At 55.4% G+C, this 19839-nt stretch overlaps 7 protein-coding genes across 7 annotated transcripts; 3 read left to right on the forward strand and 4 right to left on the reverse strand.

Moving 5' to 3' along the window:
• Positions 1 to 2224: 2224 nt before the first annotated feature.
• On the forward strand, positions 2225 to 3499 carry BO97DRAFT_475462 (uncharacterized protein; the record flags this gene model as incomplete). The annotated part of the gene is made up of 3 exons (XM_025700409.1): positions 2225 to 2486; positions 2556 to 2854; positions 2933 to 3499. Exons 1-3 carry the CDS (start codon positions 2366 to 2368, stop codon positions 3497 to 3499), a joined length of 987 nt encoding a protein of 328 aa, XP_025554994.1. The 5' UTR covers positions 2225 to 2365.
• A 494-nt stretch (positions 3500 to 3993) lies between these two features.
• BO97DRAFT_403081 (hydroxyisourate hydrolase) lies at positions 3994 to 4810 on the forward strand. The gene has a single exon (XM_025694654.1). The coding sequence runs from the start codon at positions 4236 to 4238 to the stop codon at positions 4662 to 4664; it is 429 nt and encodes a 142-aa protein (XP_025554995.1). The 5' UTR covers positions 3994 to 4235; the 3' UTR covers positions 4665 to 4810.
• A 72-nt stretch (positions 4811 to 4882) lies between these two features.
• Positions 4883 to 6528, reverse strand: BO97DRAFT_458805 (putative trichothecene 3-O-acetyltransferase; the record flags this gene model as incomplete). Its single annotated transcript, XM_025699252.1, has 1 exon — positions 4883 to 6528. One exon carries the CDS (start codon positions 6526 to 6528, stop codon positions 5125 to 5127), a length of 1404 nt encoding a protein of 467 aa, XP_025554996.1. The 3' UTR covers positions 4883 to 5124.
• A 1053-nt stretch (positions 6529 to 7581) lies between these two features.
• BO97DRAFT_468016 (TPT-domain-containing protein) lies at positions 7582 to 11202 on the forward strand (the record flags this gene model as incomplete). Its single annotated transcript, XM_025699700.1, has 6 exons — positions 7582 to 8072; positions 8151 to 8477; positions 9817 to 9884; positions 9954 to 9959; positions 10013 to 10665; positions 10745 to 11202. The coding sequence occupies 6 exons, from the start codon at positions 7582 to 7584 to the stop codon at positions 10988 to 10990; spliced, it is 1791 nt and encodes a 596-aa protein (XP_025554997.1). The 3' UTR covers positions 10991 to 11202.
• A 111-nt stretch (positions 11203 to 11313) lies between these two features.
• Positions 11314 to 13908, reverse strand: BO97DRAFT_337192 (glycoside hydrolase family 55 protein; the record flags this gene model as incomplete). Its single annotated transcript, XM_025691484.1, has 5 exons — positions 11314 to 12069; positions 12150 to 12623; positions 12686 to 13051; positions 13102 to 13523; positions 13602 to 13908. 5 exons carry the CDS (start codon positions 13906 to 13908, stop codon positions 11314 to 11316), a joined length of 2325 nt encoding a protein of 774 aa, XP_025554998.1.
• A 1399-nt stretch (positions 13909 to 15307) lies between these two features.
• Positions 15308 to 16868, reverse strand: BO97DRAFT_475465 (uncharacterized protein; the record flags this gene model as incomplete). The annotated part of the gene is made up of 2 exons (XM_025700410.1): positions 15593 to 16868; positions 15308 to 15342 (listed from the first exon to the last, which is right to left on the reverse strand). Exons 1-2 carry the CDS (start codon positions 16665 to 16667, stop codon positions 15308 to 15310), a joined length of 1110 nt encoding a protein of 369 aa, XP_025554999.1. The 5' UTR covers positions 16668 to 16868.
• A 1117-nt stretch (positions 16869 to 17985) lies between these two features.
• On the reverse strand, positions 17986 to 19736 carry BO97DRAFT_175994 (Zn(II)2Cys6 transcription factor domain-containing protein). Its single transcript, XM_025690341.1, has 3 exons — positions 18682 to 19736; positions 18152 to 18618; positions 17986 to 18086 (listed from the first exon to the last, which is right to left on the reverse strand). Exons 1-3 carry the CDS (start codon positions 19474 to 19476, stop codon positions 18074 to 18076), a joined length of 1275 nt encoding a protein of 424 aa, XP_025555000.1. The 5' UTR covers positions 19477 to 19736; the 3' UTR covers positions 17986 to 18073.
• Positions 19737 to 19839: the final 103 nt, after the last annotated feature.

Genomic DNA, 19839 nt, shown 5'->3' on the forward strand with positions numbered 1-19839 from the left:
AAGAGCGGATGACATTCATGCTGTGTCTATTTCGTAGCAGCTCTCTCGAATTTGACGGACTAGACGGTGTAGTTGCTCTTCTTGTTGTCGGGCCCTATTTCTCCCAATCGACACTCCTCGTTATGTCCTTGTCGCAATTCTCTTGTCTTGTTAACTCACATGACCCAAGCAGTTCGATAACGGCTGGTGTCGACTAGGCTAGTCATTTGACTTGCTTTCTTTGGACACACATATCTGTGTCAACAGTTTGGGGCTAACGCTCAGCTCCGGTCGATTTTTGCTTGGATAGGCTCGCAGATTTCCTCGGTGTACTGTATACGGTTGAGCTTTGAGGCAATTTATTCAACGTCCGTGTCTGGGACCTAGGTCGATGATGATCAGCAGGGTCCGATGATGCTCAGCTCCTGCTGGCTTCTTGCTTGGGACAGGTTCACAGTGCTTCTCAGTATATTGCATGCTGTTCATCATCGAAGCATGTGATTTCTTGTTACGATCTGTGGCTAGGACCAATGCTGAGAAGACTCGCGATGATGCTCAGCTCCGGCTGACATCTTTTGAGCAGGACTATGACACGTCTCAGAGTGTTTTGTACACAGTTCATCATTGAGGCAAGTGATTCAACTTCCGTTTCTGAGGCCTAGGTCGGTTATGATCAACAGGGTCCGATGATGCTCATCTCCGGCTGAGTTCTGCTTGTCTTGAACAGAAGTACAGCACTTCTCATAGTATGGTGACACATTTCGTTGTGGAGGTAAGTAATTCCGCTCCCGTGTCTGATACCTAGGTCGACGATGATCAACAGGGTCTGATGATGCTTAGCTCCGGCTGACTTCTTGCCTTTCTCACATAGGATCACGACGTTTCTCAAAATGTATTGCGTACATTTGATCATCGAAACATGGCTTTAAGATCTCCAAACCGGGATCTTGGCTCACAACATGGAAGTGGGGTGAGAAGGGAAAAAAGAGAAGCGAGGTCAGAAGAAATAAGCAGTTTAATGTCATCATTCTGCGGATCATTATTCCGAGACACTGACATGAACGAATAATGACATCGAGCCTCGTTTCAGATGTTCCGCAAGGATGACCAAAGCAGCAAGCAATGGACGGAAGACGCGACCGGTGAAATCCTGCTGTGCAAAGATGCCAGTGTCATCGGATGCTGAGATTTCAGAGTATTCTCTCCGTGTGGAGAAGTACAGAAAAAAACCTCGAAAGCGCAGATCCCCTTGTCTTCAGTGGAAGGGAAGAGAGAAGAGCCGAGTGCAGTTCGCTGCGGACGGTTGCGATCTGTATATCGACAGAGCCCCTGCGTTCCCTGCTTCTAAGTTGGGTAGATCGCTCGCCGCCCTAAGTTGCCCATGTTGATAGCTCTATTCCAGGACGTTTACGCCTCTCAGGCGCGTCATCAATGGTGGTTTCTGGATCAGGTGACTCACTCGCCCGCCTGCGTTGCCAGTGTATGTACATAGTTCTCCATGTCCTAAATACTAGGTCCTGTTTATTCTCGCTTGACTCCTTCAGAGAAGGACCGAATGCTACACAGGCGTGCAACACGCGAATTAGAAGCATACCTTCATAATTATCTTTGTAAGCACCTCTTACCAACCAACTAACTAAGCAAGGCAGCGAGGCCTCTCACCAAGTACCTTCCACCCAGCAACCAAACAAGCGAGTAGGTATACGAGTAAGTGAGCGAGCGAGGAAGTAAGGCCCTTCACCAAGCGCCTCGCACTAAGCAACTAAGCAAGTAAGTGAGTAAGGTAGCAAGGCCTATTACCAAGTATCTTTAACCAAACACCTCTTGCCGAGTAACTAAGCAAGCAAGCGAGTAAGCGAGCAAGTGAGGCAGCAAGGACTCTCACTAAGCACCTCCCCTTAAGTTAAGCATCTCCCACCAAGAGCGAGGCAGTGAGACCTTCTACTGAAACCTTAGTTCTCGGCCAAGCAAGCTATGGCTTGATCCAGACCTACAGCCTAAATCTACTATAAGCTGGGGATTTTTCCTCGCCCTTATACCTTGCCCTTAAGTCATCTGACGCGGTGATTGGTAGCAGAAAGTAGGAAGTGACATCCTCGGCAAAGGCGATTCTGGGTCCGGATCCCCTTAACCGGATTTTCCTCCCTCGTAATCCGGATTATCCGAACCCGCCAACGGCCTATATTATCTTACAGTTCGGAGTCAACTTGCGATCGCCTGAGTTTCAATCTACAATCCGCATCACCTCCTATCCGCTAGTCTCTCACTGACATCCCTGTGCTGTAAAATACAGACGTGATTTGGCTCGCAGTGACCTTCACTCAATCAGCCTTATCCCAAGCGATAGAACTCTTTGTACAAGTATTGCACAGAGACACTAGGCAATATGCCCCCATCGCCGCTCACCGTGCAATATAAAGAGATCGATGGTAGTAAGATCGATACCGATATCTACCTCCCACCACCAGCCGAAGCCAGCAATGGACAAGCAAAGGGATACCCTGTTTGTGAGTGAATGTTCAGATAAACCCATCAGTCTACCAGTTACATCGAGAAATTCTAATTGCCAACCACAGTAATCGATATTCATGGCGGCTCCTTCATGCTGGGCCACTCTAAGATGGTCTGCATGCCGCAGGTGGACGACTGTCTGGCCCGCGGATGGATTGTGGTCAGCCCCAACCATCGGCTCTGCCCGCAGGTGAACATCCTGGAGGGCCCGATGGCCGACTGCCGGGACCTCCTGGCCTGGATCTACGACGGCCATTTGGACGCGTTTCTTGCCGGGGATTCCGCCGGCCAGCAGTACCGGGTTGACATGGACCGGGTCATGGCCTTCGGAACCTCGTCCGGCGGCACGTTGGCCTTGTCATTGGTAAGCCTCACCTCCCACTTACCCTTCACCACCCCGTCTCGCGCATTTATGAGCTCAAAGCTGAAACTGTTTATAAAGGGCTGGGACGTCCCCCGCAGAGTCGCCGCGATCCTCGACTTCTACGCCCCAGCATACTTCACCCACCCGTTCTGGACCCAGCCACTTCCCGAGGTCGCCAGCAAGCTGCCGCCTCTCGACCCAGCATTCCTCAACAAGATCTACGAGGAGAAGCCCATCCCGACTAATAGCTCGATCTCCCTGGAGGGCCAGACGGAGGTAGGTGTCGTCCCAGGCCCGGACTTCAGCCGCCCGCGCGACGGCTTCGCGCTCACGCAGGTCGCCAACGGGACGGTCATCCAGGCGTGCTATCCCGGTCGGAACACGAGCGAGATCGACCCGGTCCATCACGTCGACGCGCAGTTCCCGCCAACTTGTATCGTGCATGGCGGCGCAGATACAAAGGTCCTGATCGATGTGAGTCGGGAATTGTTTCGCGTGCTGCAGGAGCAGGGGTTGGTCTGTGAGATGATCGAGGTGCCTGGGGAGGACCACACGTTTGCGATGAGCATGAAGGTGGGATCTCCGACGTGGGAATTGCAGAGGCGGGGATTCGACTTTTTGGAGAGGGTTATCGCTCATCAGTGATCAATCTGGAGTGTATATATTGCATCAACCTGCCTCGGATTGAGCTGTAAGCGTCCCGGGGGAGGACCCCCGGACCCCCCTTTTCTTTCAGCTTCCTGGTATCCTCGATACTATAGCAGAGATATACACTGCAATCCTATTACTAGTAGAGTAAGCATTCCGGGGGAGAACCCCCGGACCCCCCTTCTCTTTCAGCTTCCTGGTATCCTCAGTCTATGACCAGTAGTACCAATGTTATTGCGGTTGCCAGGAAGCCGAAAAAGAAGGGGGGCCCGGGGGAGAACCCCCGGAACGTCTTATAGAACCAGTGGTTTGATTGACAAAAAGAAATAAGATGCCTGAGGACGCGACCGTGGAATGTGGGGGACGCCAAGGCCGCTTACTGGATCGGGGAACAAGCTCCCCCGCCCGTGACCGACATTCAGCTGGTGGGATCCGCCGGCGGTTATCGGTGCTCTCCGATCGCTAGATAAGACTTAAAGTCCCCCTCGCGTCAAGAACGCCCAAGCCCAACTCCTGTTCTTTCTACATCATCCTACCATTGAACCATTCTCCAACATCCAGTCTTCCAAGAGAGTCCATGGACAGCACCCAAAAGCCATCACCAGGCCCAACCCCACGCGACAAAACCACAAGCCGTCTCAACCTCTACCGAAACCAACTGTCCCACTCAACCCAAGAACAAGAACAGCCCTCACCCCCCAGCTCCACGAGCGCACCAGCAACAATAAAAACAATGTCTCGCGACCCGATCACCTGCCATGTCCTCAACACCCTGACAGGCACGCCCGCCGCCAACCTCCCAGTGACATTGACCCTCCTGCCCAGTTCCACCAGCGCAGAACAACCGACCACCACCACTTTCCACGCAACCACCAACGCCGACGGCCGCGTCGCGACGTGGACCCCGGTAACCGCCTCGCAGGCACAATCCGTCCCCGGGATATTGGCCGCGCTCCCCACGCCGGAGAGCAAGACGAACTGGGCGCTGCGGTTCGAGGTGGGCCCGTGGTACGAGGCGCAGAACGTCGAGAGCTTCTGGCCTGAGGTGGAGGTCAAGTTCACGGTTAAGGGACGCGGGAGGGAGGGCCAGGAGGGGTGGCGGCATTACCATGTGCCTGTGCTGTTGGGGCCGTGGAATTACTCGACGTATCGCGGGTCTTGAGTGTAGATGGGTTGGTGTGGGTTGGTTTGTGTTGATGGCTGGCTTCGGTGCTGTGTTCACTGTTACAGAATTTCAGCTCATTTAAGCGATGCGGAGAGGAGGTGAGATATGCTCTGCATATCAAACTCGTCTGAACTGTTCTATAGCTCTAACTGATAGTAAAAGTAATAGAGTTGATTTATAGTTGAGTTAGTAACAAACTCGAGACACAAGTCCATACTGCGCCAGCCAGATATAAAAACACATACACCGAGCCCCCCGCTAAACCCAAGCACCCAAGCAGAAATCCCAAAGCGCACCGAACACCAAACACCGCACCACCACCCAGCACAAGAATAGCACAAGCACAAGCCCAAACCAAATATCACACGCTAACCCAACCAAAGTAACCCAATACCAAATCCCAAATTAAACACCCAATCTCAAACCCCACATTTCCCCCAAACCCACCCCAATATATCTACCCAATATACTCAACCTTCTCCCCCCACTCCTCATCAGCCCTAAGAGCCCCCAAATCCCGCTCATTCAAACAAGCCATAACGCCCAGATCGCCGCCCTCAGTCCTAGACCAAAAATACACGCACCCCTCAAACGGCCTCGAAGTAGGCCTCCGCACCAACGACGGCCTCCCCAGCCCCCCAAACCCCTCGGAATACAACTCGACATGCGCAAGCGATGACACCCCGACATCCGTCTCGGGATCAAACTCCCCACCGAACATGATCCGCGATTTATCGGGCTCCTGCGCGATGAAGGTGGCCCAGCTGCGCACGGCGTACTCGGTGTTCGCACCGGCGACCTGCGCACGGAGGAGGGCGGCGGTCTGGCCCAGCGAAAGGGCATCGAGGACGGCGTAGGAGAGGCGCGTGGAGGCGTTGAAGCCCATTTGGCCCATATACTCCTTTGGGATGGCCATCGCGCGGCGGGCGTCGACGGCGCGGGAGAATTTGGTGAGGCGGTGCGGGGGCAGGGGGCTGATGCGGCGGCGGGCGGTGGAGAGGCGTTTCCAGAGGAAGGCGCAGAGGGCGTCGTTGGTGCTGATGTATCTGATCGCGTCTTTGGGGAGAGGGCCTGGGGAGGTGGACAGGAAGGAGGCCAGTTCGCTGGCTGCGCGGTGCTTGATACTCGCCATTTGCCTCGCGGGGACTTGGAAGAAGTGCCATGTGGCTGGGGGGCGGGAGGACTTATTGAGCGGAGCGGAGGGAGGGCAGCGGCGGCGGAGGAGGTGGGCGTGGTCCAGCAGTGGCTCGTCGGCGCCCAGGAGCGGGATCAGTCTGCGGCGGTCCCGGTTGCCTTGCTTCAGCTCTGCTGGTGAGAACCGCTCGCCGCGCAGCGCCTTGGCGAGCAGGCGACTGCACTGGAAGAGCCCGCCGCCGTCCATGAAGTTGTGCTGCCCCGCCAGGTCCAGTAGCAGTCCGCCCCGGATGAAGTTCGCCTGCATCATGAATGCCCGCGCTGGCTCGATGCGCGAGTCCTCGTACCGCTCTGGGAACGACACTACCGGGCCCAGCGCGCTGACCGGCAGCATTGAGCAGGGCCCTCGCGCGGCGACGATCTCCTCGTACGACGCGCAGATGTCTGAGGCGTCGCGCACGATCACGAGGTTCTCTGGTCGGCTGTATTCTGGGCACGATCGCAGCCGGAATGTGCCTGAGTGTCCAGGCGCTTGGCCCTCGTGCACGACCTCGGCTGCTAGCCAGGGTAACTCAGATATCAAGACCTCCGTGGCGGCGTAGAGGGCTTCGATGGCTGCCCGCCGCGACTGGCGGTCTGCGATGGGGAAGGAGAGTAATAGGTGTGTGTAGGTCTTGAGGCCCGCCAGTTGGCCGATGTGATCTTGGAATTTGGAGAGGTCGAACATTGTGGCAGTTGGAGACTATGGATGTTGAGTTTGTATAAAGAGAAAAGAGACTCAAGACTCTGATATCCTGTGACCCTCAGATGTATGTAGTGTTGACTAGTTATGTATAGTAGATAGTGACAAGAGCATTGGAAGCAAACACCCTGGCTCAACAGACAAGCTGTGTTGTTTAATCATGACTTCTGAGAATTCTCGAGTCGTCTGCGCGAGCAGGCCTCGAATTTATACATCTACACCGCGAGTATGACCTGATGGCGACACCCACCAGGCTGATGGCGGTTGAGGGTGTTCTTGGGAGTATTGAGTATTGGGGGCCATGGCGGCAGCTTAGGGTTGGCGGACGGGAGTCGTTGGCAGCTGCTGCATTAGTGCGCGCCTAACACGAACAGGATCGCGAAACTCCGACAGAAGGCGTCGCAAAGTCCGCTACTCCGAGGCGCTCAGGCATCAAGCGATAGAGGCTGAGATAGAGGGCCGACAACGATTCGAGACTGGTGGATGATGGCTTGGCAAGCAGAGGAACACACCAGCAGACGACCGGTAAGTGGTCACGTGCATTCCACAGCCATGGGGACACCCGCCCTGTCGATTAACCCTACATGGAGCTGATACTACCTAACCAGGGACACAGAGACACGCATTACATATAGACTTACGTGCTGGACTCAAGTCATCGGGTCATGACACCCGAAATGGGCTGCCTGACTAATCGATGCTCACATCAACTGCTGGGATGCGTTGCGCTTCATATGGCCGTTTCCGGCCGACGGGTGAATCCTACTGCGGAGCCCTGACCCAGACAGTAGAGGACGGGTCACTGTAAACGACGCATGCCACCAGAGTGCGAACCATGAACAGACTTCCACCGGAAGAGAGAGAGATGGTTGCACGAAGACGATGCTTCGCGTGATCGCAGACCTACACTCAATCTCTAACAAAACCAACCCGTGCCCCATCCCCGCCATAGCAAAGCAAGCACCCAGGCCAAACCAGGAGACCACCATTCGCCTGAACACCGCGCACACAAAACCCGACAGCAAAAGCGCAGCAGCGATGATCCGTTCAGGGTCCGGCTGCCAATGGTTTACCCGGCGGCGTCTGCAGCTCTCGCTCGCCTTCGCCGTGGTGCTAGCCTGCATCTACACCATCGTCCCTGGCTCAAGCCGACAGGGAACGACCATTGATGCCAACAACGACACTCCGCACCACCACAAGATCCCCTTCACGTCGCCCTCGTACGCTCGCTCGCTGTCCGCACGGGAACTCATCTCGCGGCGGCGCTCGTCGGACCTCGTCTCCATCCCCAAGCTGATCCACCAGACCTGGTTCCCAGCCGGGAGCAACATGAGCGAGAACGCGCAGTTCTGGGTGCAGACCATGCGGGCGCAGAACCCGGACTGGGAGTACGTGCTCTGGGACGACGAGACGAACCAGCTTCTCGTGGAGACGCACTTCCCCTGGTTCCTGCAGGACTATCTGCGGCTGCCCAAGGAGATCCTCCGGGCGGATGTGGTCAGGAACCTGTACATGTTCCTCTTTGGCGGGTAAGAGATGCCGAGTCCCTTTTTACCTCTAGGGAAGTCTTGGGCTGGAGAAATTCGCTGATGGTTGGATTTGTACAGAATGTACGCGGACGTCGACACCGAAGCCCTGCGACCCGTGGACGGGCTCTTCAGCGGCCACGACACACCGCTCCGGGCGCCCAGCAGCCTCCTAGGCTCCTGGACAGGCAGGACCAAGACGCAGTCCGCCTCTTCTACGATCACGCAGCGGGCGTTCCTGGGCCACATGGCGCACGCCGCCGGGCTGGACGGGCCTGCGGCCGTGCCCAACGGGTGGATGGCGTCGCCGCCGGGCCATCCGTTCTGGCTGCTGCCTGTGATCCATGTGATCGAGAACCCCGAGGGCAACGGCGACGGGTCCGTGGAAAGTCTGACGGGCCCCACGGCGTTGAGCTTCCTGCTGCATCGCTACTACGAGGATTTCGGGGGCAAGGAGAACACGGTGCGCAAACACGTGTGCCAGAAGGTGCGACGCTGGGCCCCCGGGTGGGAGATGTACTGCGGGCCCGAGGGCCGCGAGGACGATGTACCTGAAGTGCAGACAAGCAGCAGCAGCAGCAGTGAGATCGGACCGGTGGTGCAGGATAAGATGGTGATCCTGCCCCGGCAGCAGATCTACCCGTACAGCTGGGAGGACGACCGTAATCTTCCGGCGTGCTTGGCGGCGTTCGGTAACCCCGAGTTCGATCCCGAGGCGTGTAAACGCGCCATCGACGTGGAGGCGTGGCCGAGTTACTTCATTACGTACTGTACGCATTCGTGGTGATGAGACTTTAGTTCTGGGGTTTTGTGATGATGTTACTACTGTATCAAAATATAATTAATAATTGTTCTTGCTGTTTGAGTACAGTACATTGTCACCACTATTACCACACAGAAACTAGGGCAAGGGTCGATCGATCATGCGGGAGATGAACGCAGACCATCCGCGCGATCCGAGGCGGACGGACCCCTGGTCCCCTACCACCACCAGCCTATAAGGAGTGCGTCATATTAGCTGATATCTTAAGGGATTAGTGAAATCGTGTCTCACCGCAAACAAGCTTTGGGCCCTGAAAATACGCTGGTGCCTGGCTCTGGACCCCACAATCACACCCCCGAATCCGGCGCGCCGTCTTTGTCACTTTTCTTTTTTGAAACCCTACCGTCTGGGGCTTTATAAATGCAACCGAGCCCGGACCGTTTGCGGCCCAGGTTGCAGTCGCATAATATTCTCGATTTGTTTTCCTCTATGAACAACGGCAGGGAGAACCATCGCCGCAGCCAGACTGGCGTTGCGCACCGACCAGACAAGCGCGACAGTGTCAGTGCCCTCTCTGTTCCCGGCCCCGGTTCTTGGCGTGTAGAACAAGAAGACGACGAAAAGGAAGAGGAAGAGGAAGAAACAGGGGAAGACACAGCCGCATCGGAGGATCGCCGCCAACCAGAACCAGCAACCCAGTCTGTGTTATATATGTCCTCGCGGCCATGTAGTATCGAAAAACATGAGACTTTTCCGTCTCGTCTTACATCTGCACCTTGGGGGTCCTCCATTCCCGCCTCCCCGACCGTCGTCGCCTATTACCCCGAGCCCAAGATGGCATACCTGGAGGCCGTCGCCGCCACTGTTTCAAAGGAGAAGCAGGTCTGGCCGATCGCGATGGGCGTATTGTATGTAGTGGCGCATCGCTCAGTTCTTGTCTGGTATAGAGGTGATGCAGAAATTGACTTGATGTGTGGCTGTTAGAGCGTGGGTGTTCTGGTCCAACTTGACCATTTTGTTTAATAAGTGGTTGATTGAGTCGACCGAGTTCCGTACGTGATCCTTCCTGCCTGCCTGTATACAACCACCACCCCTACCTAACTAACTAACCAATATCACAGGCTATCGTGAGTGCCACTCGTCACCAATGACATAAACACCACTAACGCACCCCCTAAAGCAATAATCCTGACAACATGGCACCTCGTCTTCGCCACGCTCGCAACGCAGCTCCTCGCGCGCACGACGCCCCTGCTGAACAGCCGCCACAGCCAGCACATGAACGCAAGCACCTACGCCCGACAGATCGTGCCGATCGGCCTCCTCTACAGCGGCAGCCTGGTCACCAGCAACATGACCTACCTGTACCTGCCGGTCAGCTTCATCCAGATGCTGAAAGCCGGCGGGCCGATCGTCACGCTGCTGACGAGCTGGGCGTGGGGCGTGGCGCGGCCCTCGCTGGAGTCGTTCGTCAACATCCTGGTCATCGCCGTCAGCGTCGGGCTGGCCGTCGCCGGCGAAGTGCAGTTCGTGTGGACGGGCGTGCTCTTCCAGCTGGCTAGTCTGGTGTTCGACGCGAATCGTCTCGTCATGATTCAGGTGCTGTTGTCGGAGGACCGCCATCAGCAGGGCCCGAGTCCGCACCCGCAGAAAATGGACCCGCTCGTCACGCTGTACTACTCCGCGCCGGTGTGTGCAGCTACTAATTTTCTGATCGCGGCGTGCAGTGAGTTGCCTGCGTTTGAGTGGGAGGTTGTGTGGCGAACGGGCGTGGGGACCCTCGTTGCGAATGCGGCGGTCGGGTTTATGTTGAATGTTTCGATTTTCGTGCTGGTATGTTGCTTCTTCATCTAATGTCTTTATTTTGCCTTGAATGAGAGGGGTTCAGTGGTTCTGGCTAACGATGGTTTAGATCGGGAAGACCTCCGGTCTGACTATGACGCTAGTCAGCGTCCCCAAAAATATCCTGCTGATCGTCTGCTCAATTGTCATCTGGGGCTCGCCCGTCACCTCGTTGCAGGTGCTCGGTTATGGCATCGCCTTGCTCGGCTTGCTGTATTACTCGCTCGGCTGGAGGACCATCCAGCCTCTCTTGCAGGCGGCTGTGGCGCGTGTGCGCGGCCACCGGACCGAGGAGGTCAAGTATGAGCCTGTTTGAGTTTAGAGGGCCATTAAATGCTGTGATGTATGATATATGGTATTGAATTTGTGTTGATATGAGCTTGATTCCTGAGTAGAGGGTGGCGTTACTTGGTCAACAACTTCCTGGCTCAGCACTTGCAATGGAGGAGACGTAGATGTAGGGCTTCTTCCCACCCAGCAACTCGGCCAGTGAAGCAGCAGGTGGTCGGCAGTCTATACACGGCAGAGAACCAGCGCGAAATCTCATTAAAGGTCATACAGAAAGCCTCAATTATTCACAGATATCGAGTCTCAGACCCCCAAGAAATAAAGCTATATACCTCGTCCTCTGCTCCGCGCTCACGAATCATACAGGTAAGCGGCAATCACGCCACCCCAACCGCCGGCATTCTCACTCTGACGGGCGACGGGCACATTGCCCTCGAGGACCATGTTGGTGGTACTCTTGGTGTTAGTGCCATACAGGTAGATGGACGAGGAGCTCTCGATCTGGATGGCGTTCTTCTGACAATCGCCAGCCTTGCAGTCGCCGTTATCATTGAAGAAGACCCAGTTGCAGCCGCCGTACAGGAACAGATCGGAGGAGCCGCGGATGCGCTCGAAGAGGGCCATGCGGCAGATCGCGTCGTCGGGGTCGCAGCCCGAGAAGTCCGGGTCGCTGCTGATCAGATGCTCGTGCCAGGGGGCCGGGGCCAGCGTGTTCCCGACGCCCTGCCAGTAGGGCGACTCGCTCTGCTGCAGCGCCGAGAAGACGTTGCGCGCGTACTCGAAGTTGTACTGGTACAGCGTGTTGTGCTCCATGCCCGTGCCGATCAGCCAGGTCGCCGCCGTCGCCTCCACCAGCATCCCGCGGCCCGTCGAGATCGTCTGCGCGTTGTCCCCGTCCAGGTCGTGGTCCGCCGTCCACCCCCACATGTTCTCGATGTACGCCGACGACGTGCTGCTCAGGTGTATCAGTCCGTACGCCGCCTTGCAGTCCTCCGCCCGCCCGCTGCACTGCGTCTCCACCTGGCTGCCTACCGCCCCGCCGATCCGGAAATGCGCGTTCCAGAACCCTACGTCCCCTGCGTTCTTGCCGGCGATGTTCACTTCGACCTGTTGCGCACGCGGAGGTGGGTTAGATGTGGGGTTGAGGTGCGGTGGATGCAAGGGGGAAGAAAGGGGTGGACACTTACGAGTTGACAACCCGGCAGGATGTCGGCCACCGTGAACACCAGGTCGCTGATTTGGGCTACACCGACATCCCCGGGGTATCCCACTTGGATCATCGCCCGAGGAGAGGCTTCGCTCTCAAAGTTGCTGCCTACCGCACTGATCATCGACGCGAACGAGTCGCCGATAATCCGGCTGCCGCTGGGGATGAGGATGGTGTCGGTGACGATGTAGGTGCCGGCCGGGAAGTAGATGACTTTGCAGTCCTTGTTGCTCGAAAGAATGGCATTGATGTTGTGCGTGTCGTCCGTGTCTCCGTCTCCGTACACCGGCTTGTCAGGGACGTTCTTGATGTTCAGGACCTGACTGGCGCTGTACTCCTGATACGTCGGAGGTGCCTTGGTGAAGTACTTGTTTCCTGACAGCAGAGGCGAGGCACGCACGGTGGTGACGAGCTGCCCATTCGTGCTTTGCATCTGGTTTGATCCCGCCGTATACTAGATCGTGCATGAGCAATCAACACTACCCGGCAGTGAGTGCATCGCGGTGTGGAGCTTACCAAGTGTCCATGTACCCAGGTGTCCGACACGCCTCCACTCAGCACAATCGTGTTGCCGATCTTGACCGTGTTACCGTAGTTGCTGATGTTCTCCAGCACGATCGAGTTGCCGGCGGTGTTCGAGGTGCCCGAGGTAATGAAGGTGCCGACGCTGATCGCACTGGTGTCGATGACGGTTAAGGATCCCGATGTTCCGTGCGCGTCGATTCCGGTCTGGCATTGCTCGAAGTGGCATCCCATGAAGGTGATGTCCGTGCCCCCCGCGATCACGCCGGTGGTGGTCCCCACGAAACTGAGGTTCTTGAACACCCACTGTTGTCCATTGAGCTTCATTCCCACCGCACCGCCTTTGAACCAGAGGTCGTTCTTCAGACCGTCAGCTCTGCGTTTCTACATCAACAACAGGCAAGACATACCATGATCAGATTGCTGTTATAGTCATATTGGGTCGTCAGACCGACATGAGTTGCGGTCCCCGTCGGCATGTTGAACCCGACGTTGGTCAACTGAGTCGCCTGGCTCACGGTCCAGTCGAGCAGCGCGATGTTCTTGTCATACCCCACGGCCGTCGAGTCGAGCACAACGTTCTTCATCCCGATGTAGAAATTGATGGTGCCGCCGAAATTGGGGTCCTTGGCGTAGATGATGTGGTCGTCTGGAAAGTTGGCCGCGGCTTTCAGCACGGGGGGATTGGTCGGGTCTCCGATCAGGACGGTGCCAACGAAGAACTGCAGGGAGCTCTGAAGGAGGTAGGTTCCACCCGGTAGGTAGACGATGGCGGGTTGTCCGGTGGTGCCCATTGAGTGCGATGCACGATCAGGCCCGTTCGATGGACCGGCTGCGTGCACGCAAAGAGAGTCAGTGTGACTGTCATATCATCGATGCGCCAGGGGGAGAGAGGGCACACAACACATACCCTGGATTGCGGCCTGGATGGCAGCGGACGCGTCCTTCCGACCTGTATTGTCGGCGCCGTAGTCTTCCACCACATTGCGAAACACTTTGTACGATTCTTTGTGTCCGGAGTCAAGGAACGATGATTCGCCGTTGTGCTCGATCTCCTCGTACCAGTACCTCCCGGAGTTACTACTACTGCTGGAGCAGAGTGAGGTGGATGTCGACGCGAGGGTTTCATGAACAGCGGGCCCGTTGAGGCTCACCCAAGGCTGCGCGGTGCGATTCTGAATAACGAAGGGAATTCCACTGTGACTGTGAGCACACATTCTGGGTTTTTCTCAGGAGGTAACTCGACAACGCACGTAGGATCAGGGAGATAGCTCTTCGAAGGGAGGCTCAATGTCGGATTGGGGGCCAATCGTTGCGCAGCGACTGAGCTTCTCACCCCAGGCATTGAGTCATTTTTGCGCCATCCATCTTGCGGCCTCGCGAAGACCATGGACAGAAGCGACAACCATGATAAACAAACTAAAACGAATGTCGAGTGCGCCATTGTGCTGGCACGCTTGGGTCGAATACCAAATACACAAACGAACTACGGTAAAAGACAGGACCGATCCAGGGAAGAAAAGAGTGCAACCTCCCTCGAGTCGGAAAATACAAACCCTCGAGACCTAATTCACAAACACAAAGGCCTAGTCGAACATTGGGATCTCGCCCAGGGATGGCGGGCGTACACAGTCGGGAAGTCGTCGGAGAGTCGCACACCAGCCCTCGAGGCTAGAAACATGGGCCCTCTCTATTTATGTGATTGTTCCTACATACCTAGACTAAGTCTAGACAGGATTGTCCAGGTTTAGGAGGAATCTCGCGGGCGGGCGCCTGCATACCGCAGTGCAGGGCAGTGAGTGTCCTGCCAGGGATGGAGAACCCTAAGTTAAGCTTGGCTCAATGTATTTGTTGATCTTCCGCAATGGACGGCCGATCAGGGGTAGTTATTCAGTGACAAACTGCCATCAGGCTCAGCTCGCTGACGACTGTTACTTCCTATCTTGTCGTCCGCAGTCCAGCAATCGTAAAGGTCCTCAATCTAATTCATCGCGCACATCATCCGTCCGAGCCTCCCTGCCCTCGCCGCCACTCCTGCGCAACCAGGCAGCAAGCAGGTCTCGACTCTCCACGCTCCCTCGTGATAGAAGCCACAACCAGCCAAACCATGAAGACCAAGATTATGCATCTCTTTCAGGTAAAGTGTCTCGTAACGCGTATCCATCAACTCAATGAGCCATGCACTCTGACGTCTTGCGACAGCGTCCTTGTGGGCGGCATTCCGCAAGGCACATACCAACCAAGGTCGAGCAAGGGGATTGCCGCAGGAACCACTGCCTGCGCACGTGTCCCCTGTCGTGTGCTGTTTGAAACTGGTCCATAGACTCTATAATCTTGCTTTGCATGACTGTAGGCAGCGATATCCTACGCACAACACTCTTAGATCGGGCGCGCAATCGAAAGATGGTGACGAAGGTGAGATTGGTAGAATGCGAGAAGTATTGCACAAATCAAGTGCTAAGAATGGGTTACAAACAGCCCTATGCTATTCTGCAGTCGCCCGGGTACATGTGAGATATATTCAGTGGTAGATATGCCTTCTACTCTACCTGCCGGAATAGTACTATTACAATCCAGATAAACCAAGACAATGCCATCTCTTCCAATCCGTTACATCTATCCTAGGCCATGCCCCGAATCATTAGAACCGCCTGTGTGTCGCCGTAATTCTAGCTTACACTTCATGTATAATCAATGAACTCTGGGACTATCACGTCAATTGGTTGTCCGCAACGAAGTATCATGAAGACATGCAGTCCATGGAAATGTTCTTCAGCCTCGTCTGGCTCTTACACACATATACATGTAGTATAATAAGCGTTTCCGGGGGAGAACCCCCGAACCCCCCCTTCCTTTCAGCTTCCCAGGCACCTCAATCCTGCCCCCCAAAAACCGACGCACTCAGCTCATTCATAACCCTCAACCACGTCTTCGCCCAAGCAGAGAACTTATCCTCACCAGCCCCCTGCCAAGGCAACGTAACCAGCTGCAAAGCAGCAACAGCCTTCTCCTTCGCAAGCCCCAAGAAGCGCAGTGACTTCTCAGGATTGGCCTCATAAAGCGCACCCGCAACCTCATCAACCAGCTCCGGAATCTCGCGCAGACAGCCCATCAGCGCCTCCAACGTGCGCACCTCAGCCACGGCATCAGCCGTCTTCTTGAGCCGATGCGTCACGATAGCGGGATACACCTGCGCGATCGGCCTGAGCACGCGCAGCGTGTCCTTCTTCTGCGCATGCAGCGCCGCCGACTCTTCCCCATCCTCATCCTCATCCTCACTATCCCCCCCCTCATCCTGGTGTCCAGTATGATCCTCACCCAAAAGCTCATCAAAAAACTCATCCCCCTCCTCATCAGGATCCCACTCCTCAATCTCTCCGACGGCATCGCGCACAAGATCCCGCCACTGCTCAACCCGCCGCATCACAAACCCCACCACCCCCTTGCCCGCAAGATCGATCAGCGCATCGCACGTCTCCCACGCCCGCCCCGCCGCCACCGTCACCGCGTCCTTCTCCGCCTGCGCAAGCTCCGTAGTTTTCTTCTCGGAAATAGTCTGCACCTCGTGCAACAGGGCCGCGAGTTCCGTGAGCGCGAGCTTCGTAAGCGCGTGCGCCTCGGTGCGGAACGCGACCGTGTGCTCCGTCGCTGTGATCAGGAGCGCGCCTGTCACCAGCGACGGGAGCACGGATTCGTTGAGTGCCGTAAGCACCGGTTGTACTGCTGCGGCTGTGAACGGCGATGTGATTGTTACGAGGGAGAGTTTCGTGATTTGCGATTTGAGTGTTAGTGCTGAGGCGCTGAGGAGCGGTAGGGCGTCTTTGGGTTTGATTTCGGGGGCGCTGCTGGTTGTCTCCGTTGCGAAGCTCGGAGGCGGGGTCGAGGTGGAGGTGGATGTGCTGGTGGTGATGGCCGTTTGGAATTGCTCGAGGAGCGTGAGCGTCGTCGTTAATGTGAGGTGCAGTTTTTGCGCCATGGTAGTTCTCGTTGGAGCCCGTTGGTTGGCTCTGTGGTGGAGGGGGAGGGAGGGGAGTGGTGAGCGGATGGGGATTTGGGTTTAGGCGGAGAACGTGTAGGATGTCTGTTTTTGGGGTCGAGATAAATTGTCCCCCTTGAGGCTGCAGGTGTCGGTTCAGAGCACGAGCGTCTGGTGTGTTTCTGGTAGCCTTTCTTGAAGGGATCCAAGTATTCGTAGGATGGAAAGTTTTGCGGCGGTGGGGGGCAGGTTCGCGCGGATGCACGTGACTAACCATCCTACTCGCCCATACACAAGGAAGCGTCGCCCGCTACATGCGGGCAGGTGTTGAAGATCACCTAGTACCCATAGTACTCCGTAGCTATAGAGTCCTTGTATGAAATCAATCACTTTCTGCTGGAGAAAGTCTCCACTGGGGGGAAGTTTTCGCGAGATCAATTGACAGACTGGATCCACTAGTAGTATGTATAGAGAATTGTTATTGATACAACGCTGATAACCAGTAGGGCTCTATCCTCTTTGGACAAAGCATTAACGATTCAAGCATTGTGACTAATTGAAACTCAAGCTAAATTAGTTCAATACGAAAGATTATTTCTTTTCTTTTTCTTTAAGCTCCCCAAATGCCTCCCTAATGTAAGAAATGTGTATGAATATACATATACAAGGTATTCTATAATGGATTTATTCTACTAAGATTTCTAGATAATCTTAATGAGTCTAATAACCCGAAGAAATCCTAAGAAATTGACATATATGATCTGCAGAAGTCATGGACTGGGGAATTTTATTTTAAAGAGAAAAAGGAAGACTGTTAGCCATCAGCGGAATACCTTTTAACAATTCTCGATCCGTACTTATATATATATAAAATGGCAAAAGAAATCCAACCACAACACATCTAGCCAGATTCAAAACGCAAACATGCACTCATGCATCACAAGAGTCAAATCATATTCACAAGCTACGATCTCTTGGGCCTGTTGAAGGGGGGAGTACCCCGTGGCGGAGTACCCCGTGGCGACGCCCGGTGCATAGGCTTCAGACGACTTCTGCTTGCGCGGGCCTGCTCAGCAGCGGCAGCGGAAGTGGCTTCATCCGGAAAGTAGCTGTTGTACGCAAATTCCAGGTCCGGCTCCTCGAACAAACTGTCCCCGGTGTCGGGCAGGTCGTAGTAACTGTCCTTAGTCGCCTCGGGAGCTGCGCGGTAGTCCTTGGGTGGCCGGTCATCCTCGAACTGCAGGCGCGGGTCAACGAAGTCCTCGAATTGGTTGGGGCGATCGTTGTACGCGCGGGGGTACGGCGGCGGTCCTTGCCTCTGAGGATGGTTAGTATAACCGGGGGAGCCAAACCGGTACGCAGGCTGCTCGTTGATGAAACCACCGTCGTAATGGGGGCGGATCCCGCTACTGGCACGGGCTGGGACGGCGTAGGGATTGTTACTGCTGTAGTCCATGTAGTCATTGACAAACGGGCTCGCGTACCCGGGTCCATTGAGGCGTGGCCGACCAGGGCTCTCATAGCCCGCCGCCCCAGAGTAAGCCCGTTGGTTGAAGTCCGGGTCCCTTGCCATGAGCGCCTCGAATTGATTGTTGATCCGTGCCCGGGCTCCCTGGTTCAATCTTTGTTCGAGCTCCTCAGCAGGCACCGCCGGTGGGAACCTTGTGCTATTGCCACCAGAGCCGCCTGAACCTTCGCTGCCCGTAGCCCGGGACTTGGGAGCATTTGCATGACGCTCGCTTGGACTGCCTGTCTTTTTCGGATCCTCCGCATTCGTCGGCTTCCCGGGCCTAGTTAACGCCCGGTTGTTCACGGGAGAAAATCCAGTCTTGCTGAGATAACCCGATCCCTTCTCGGCACTGCTTGGGGTTGCATTGCTCCATGGTGAGCTACCGGGGGGACTAGGAGTGCGATTCCTGTAGCGTGGCTGAAACTGGTAAGTGCCCAGAGGCTTCATACCAAACACGTTCGGGTTAGACTGTGGGCGAATGATTGAAGCGGCAGAGTAACTTACATTGATCTGGCCTCGCATTTGAAGCTGGACCTGGTATTCCAACCGCCTAATGACCTCGCGCAGTTTGCGATTCTCCGCACGCAGTATGTGAATCAACTCATCTTTTCTGAGCGAATCTCCGCGCTTCTCCGTTCGCAAAGTGACGGGGTCGGTTTGCATACATTCCTTCCCCGCCGCTTTGCATTGGAGACAGCCATCGATATCACTTGTGCACTCCTTCCGGAGATTCTTACAACGGTCGCAAGCAATGGGAGTCCGTGACTCCCGCATCTTCTCGTATCTGGCTCGAATCGCGGCGGAATGATCCGCCTCCGCCTCGTACTTCTTGCGCCTTTTGATCTTCCTTTTCGGGGCCTGCAGCGGTGCTGCTGCTGCCTCTTCTTCTTCATCTTCTCCTTCCGCATCGGAAGCCTTTCTTTTCTCGGCATTCACCGTCTGCTCCTGCGCAGTCGGCTGCCAATTCTCCTCCTTGTCATCGTCTTCAGCTCCCGGCGGCGGCGTAGTCTCTCTCTCATCGTCCCCTTCATGAGCCGACGACTCGTGGCCGTCCGCCCCGTGCACTTCCTCGTCGGAGATGCCTGCATCACCGACGTCGGGAGGCGGGAGGACGGTCTTCTGCCGGTTGCCGCTGACCTCGCCCAAGGCGGAGACTAGCTGTCTCTCGACTTCGCTGTCGTCACCACCACTACCATTTTGATTATTGACGTCAGCGTCAACGTGGATGGCCAAGCTGTCCCCATGTTCGTCCTCTGTGAGGCCAGCTTGGCTACTAGATCTTTTCTCTCCTTCTGACATGGTTTTGTTGCTATTGTATTTTGTCGTATCAGGGTGTTGTGTAGCACGGTTATGTTGGCCAGGTGCTATCAAACACGTTTTTCTGTTACTATATAGGTATGAGAAGACTGCTGTTCATGTTCAGGATATCGTCTTCAATTTATCTGAATGTCTCCAGAAACTGGTTGGGCTCCCGTTTTCGAGTCGATAATCACCTTGTGAGGTTAATTCAACAATGGAGATAAAGATGCTTTGTCGAAAGAATGAGCACAAGGCTCCTAAAAACAATGACAATCGTCCTTTGAACGAGGCGTTCGTCCGGTCGAAAGGAAGTTTTCGAGGACATCGTCATTGTTGCTTGTAGGCCGTCTGGTAGAACACTTT

The sequence above is a fragment of the Aspergillus homomorphus genome (assembly GCF_003184865.1).
Source record: "Aspergillus homomorphus CBS 101889 unplaced genomic scaffold BO97scaffold_4, whole genome shotgun sequence".
Classification (NCBI taxonomy): domain Eukaryota; kingdom Fungi; phylum Ascomycota; class Eurotiomycetes; order Eurotiales; family Aspergillaceae; genus Aspergillus; species Aspergillus homomorphus.

Coding starts and splice junctions, on each gene's coding strand:
- BO97DRAFT_175994 (XM_025690341.1), bottom strand. CDS start 19,476: ATGTCAGAAGGAGAGAAAAGATCTAGTAGCCAAGCTGGCCTCACAGAG. Junction 18,619..18,681: donor AAATGCGAGGCCAGATCAAT/GTAAGTTACTCT, acceptor TTTGGTATGAAG/CCTCTGGGCACTTACCAGTT.
- BO97DRAFT_403081 (XM_025694654.1), top strand. CDS start 4,236: ATGTCTCGCGACCCGATCACCTGCCATGTCCTCAACACCCTGACAGGC.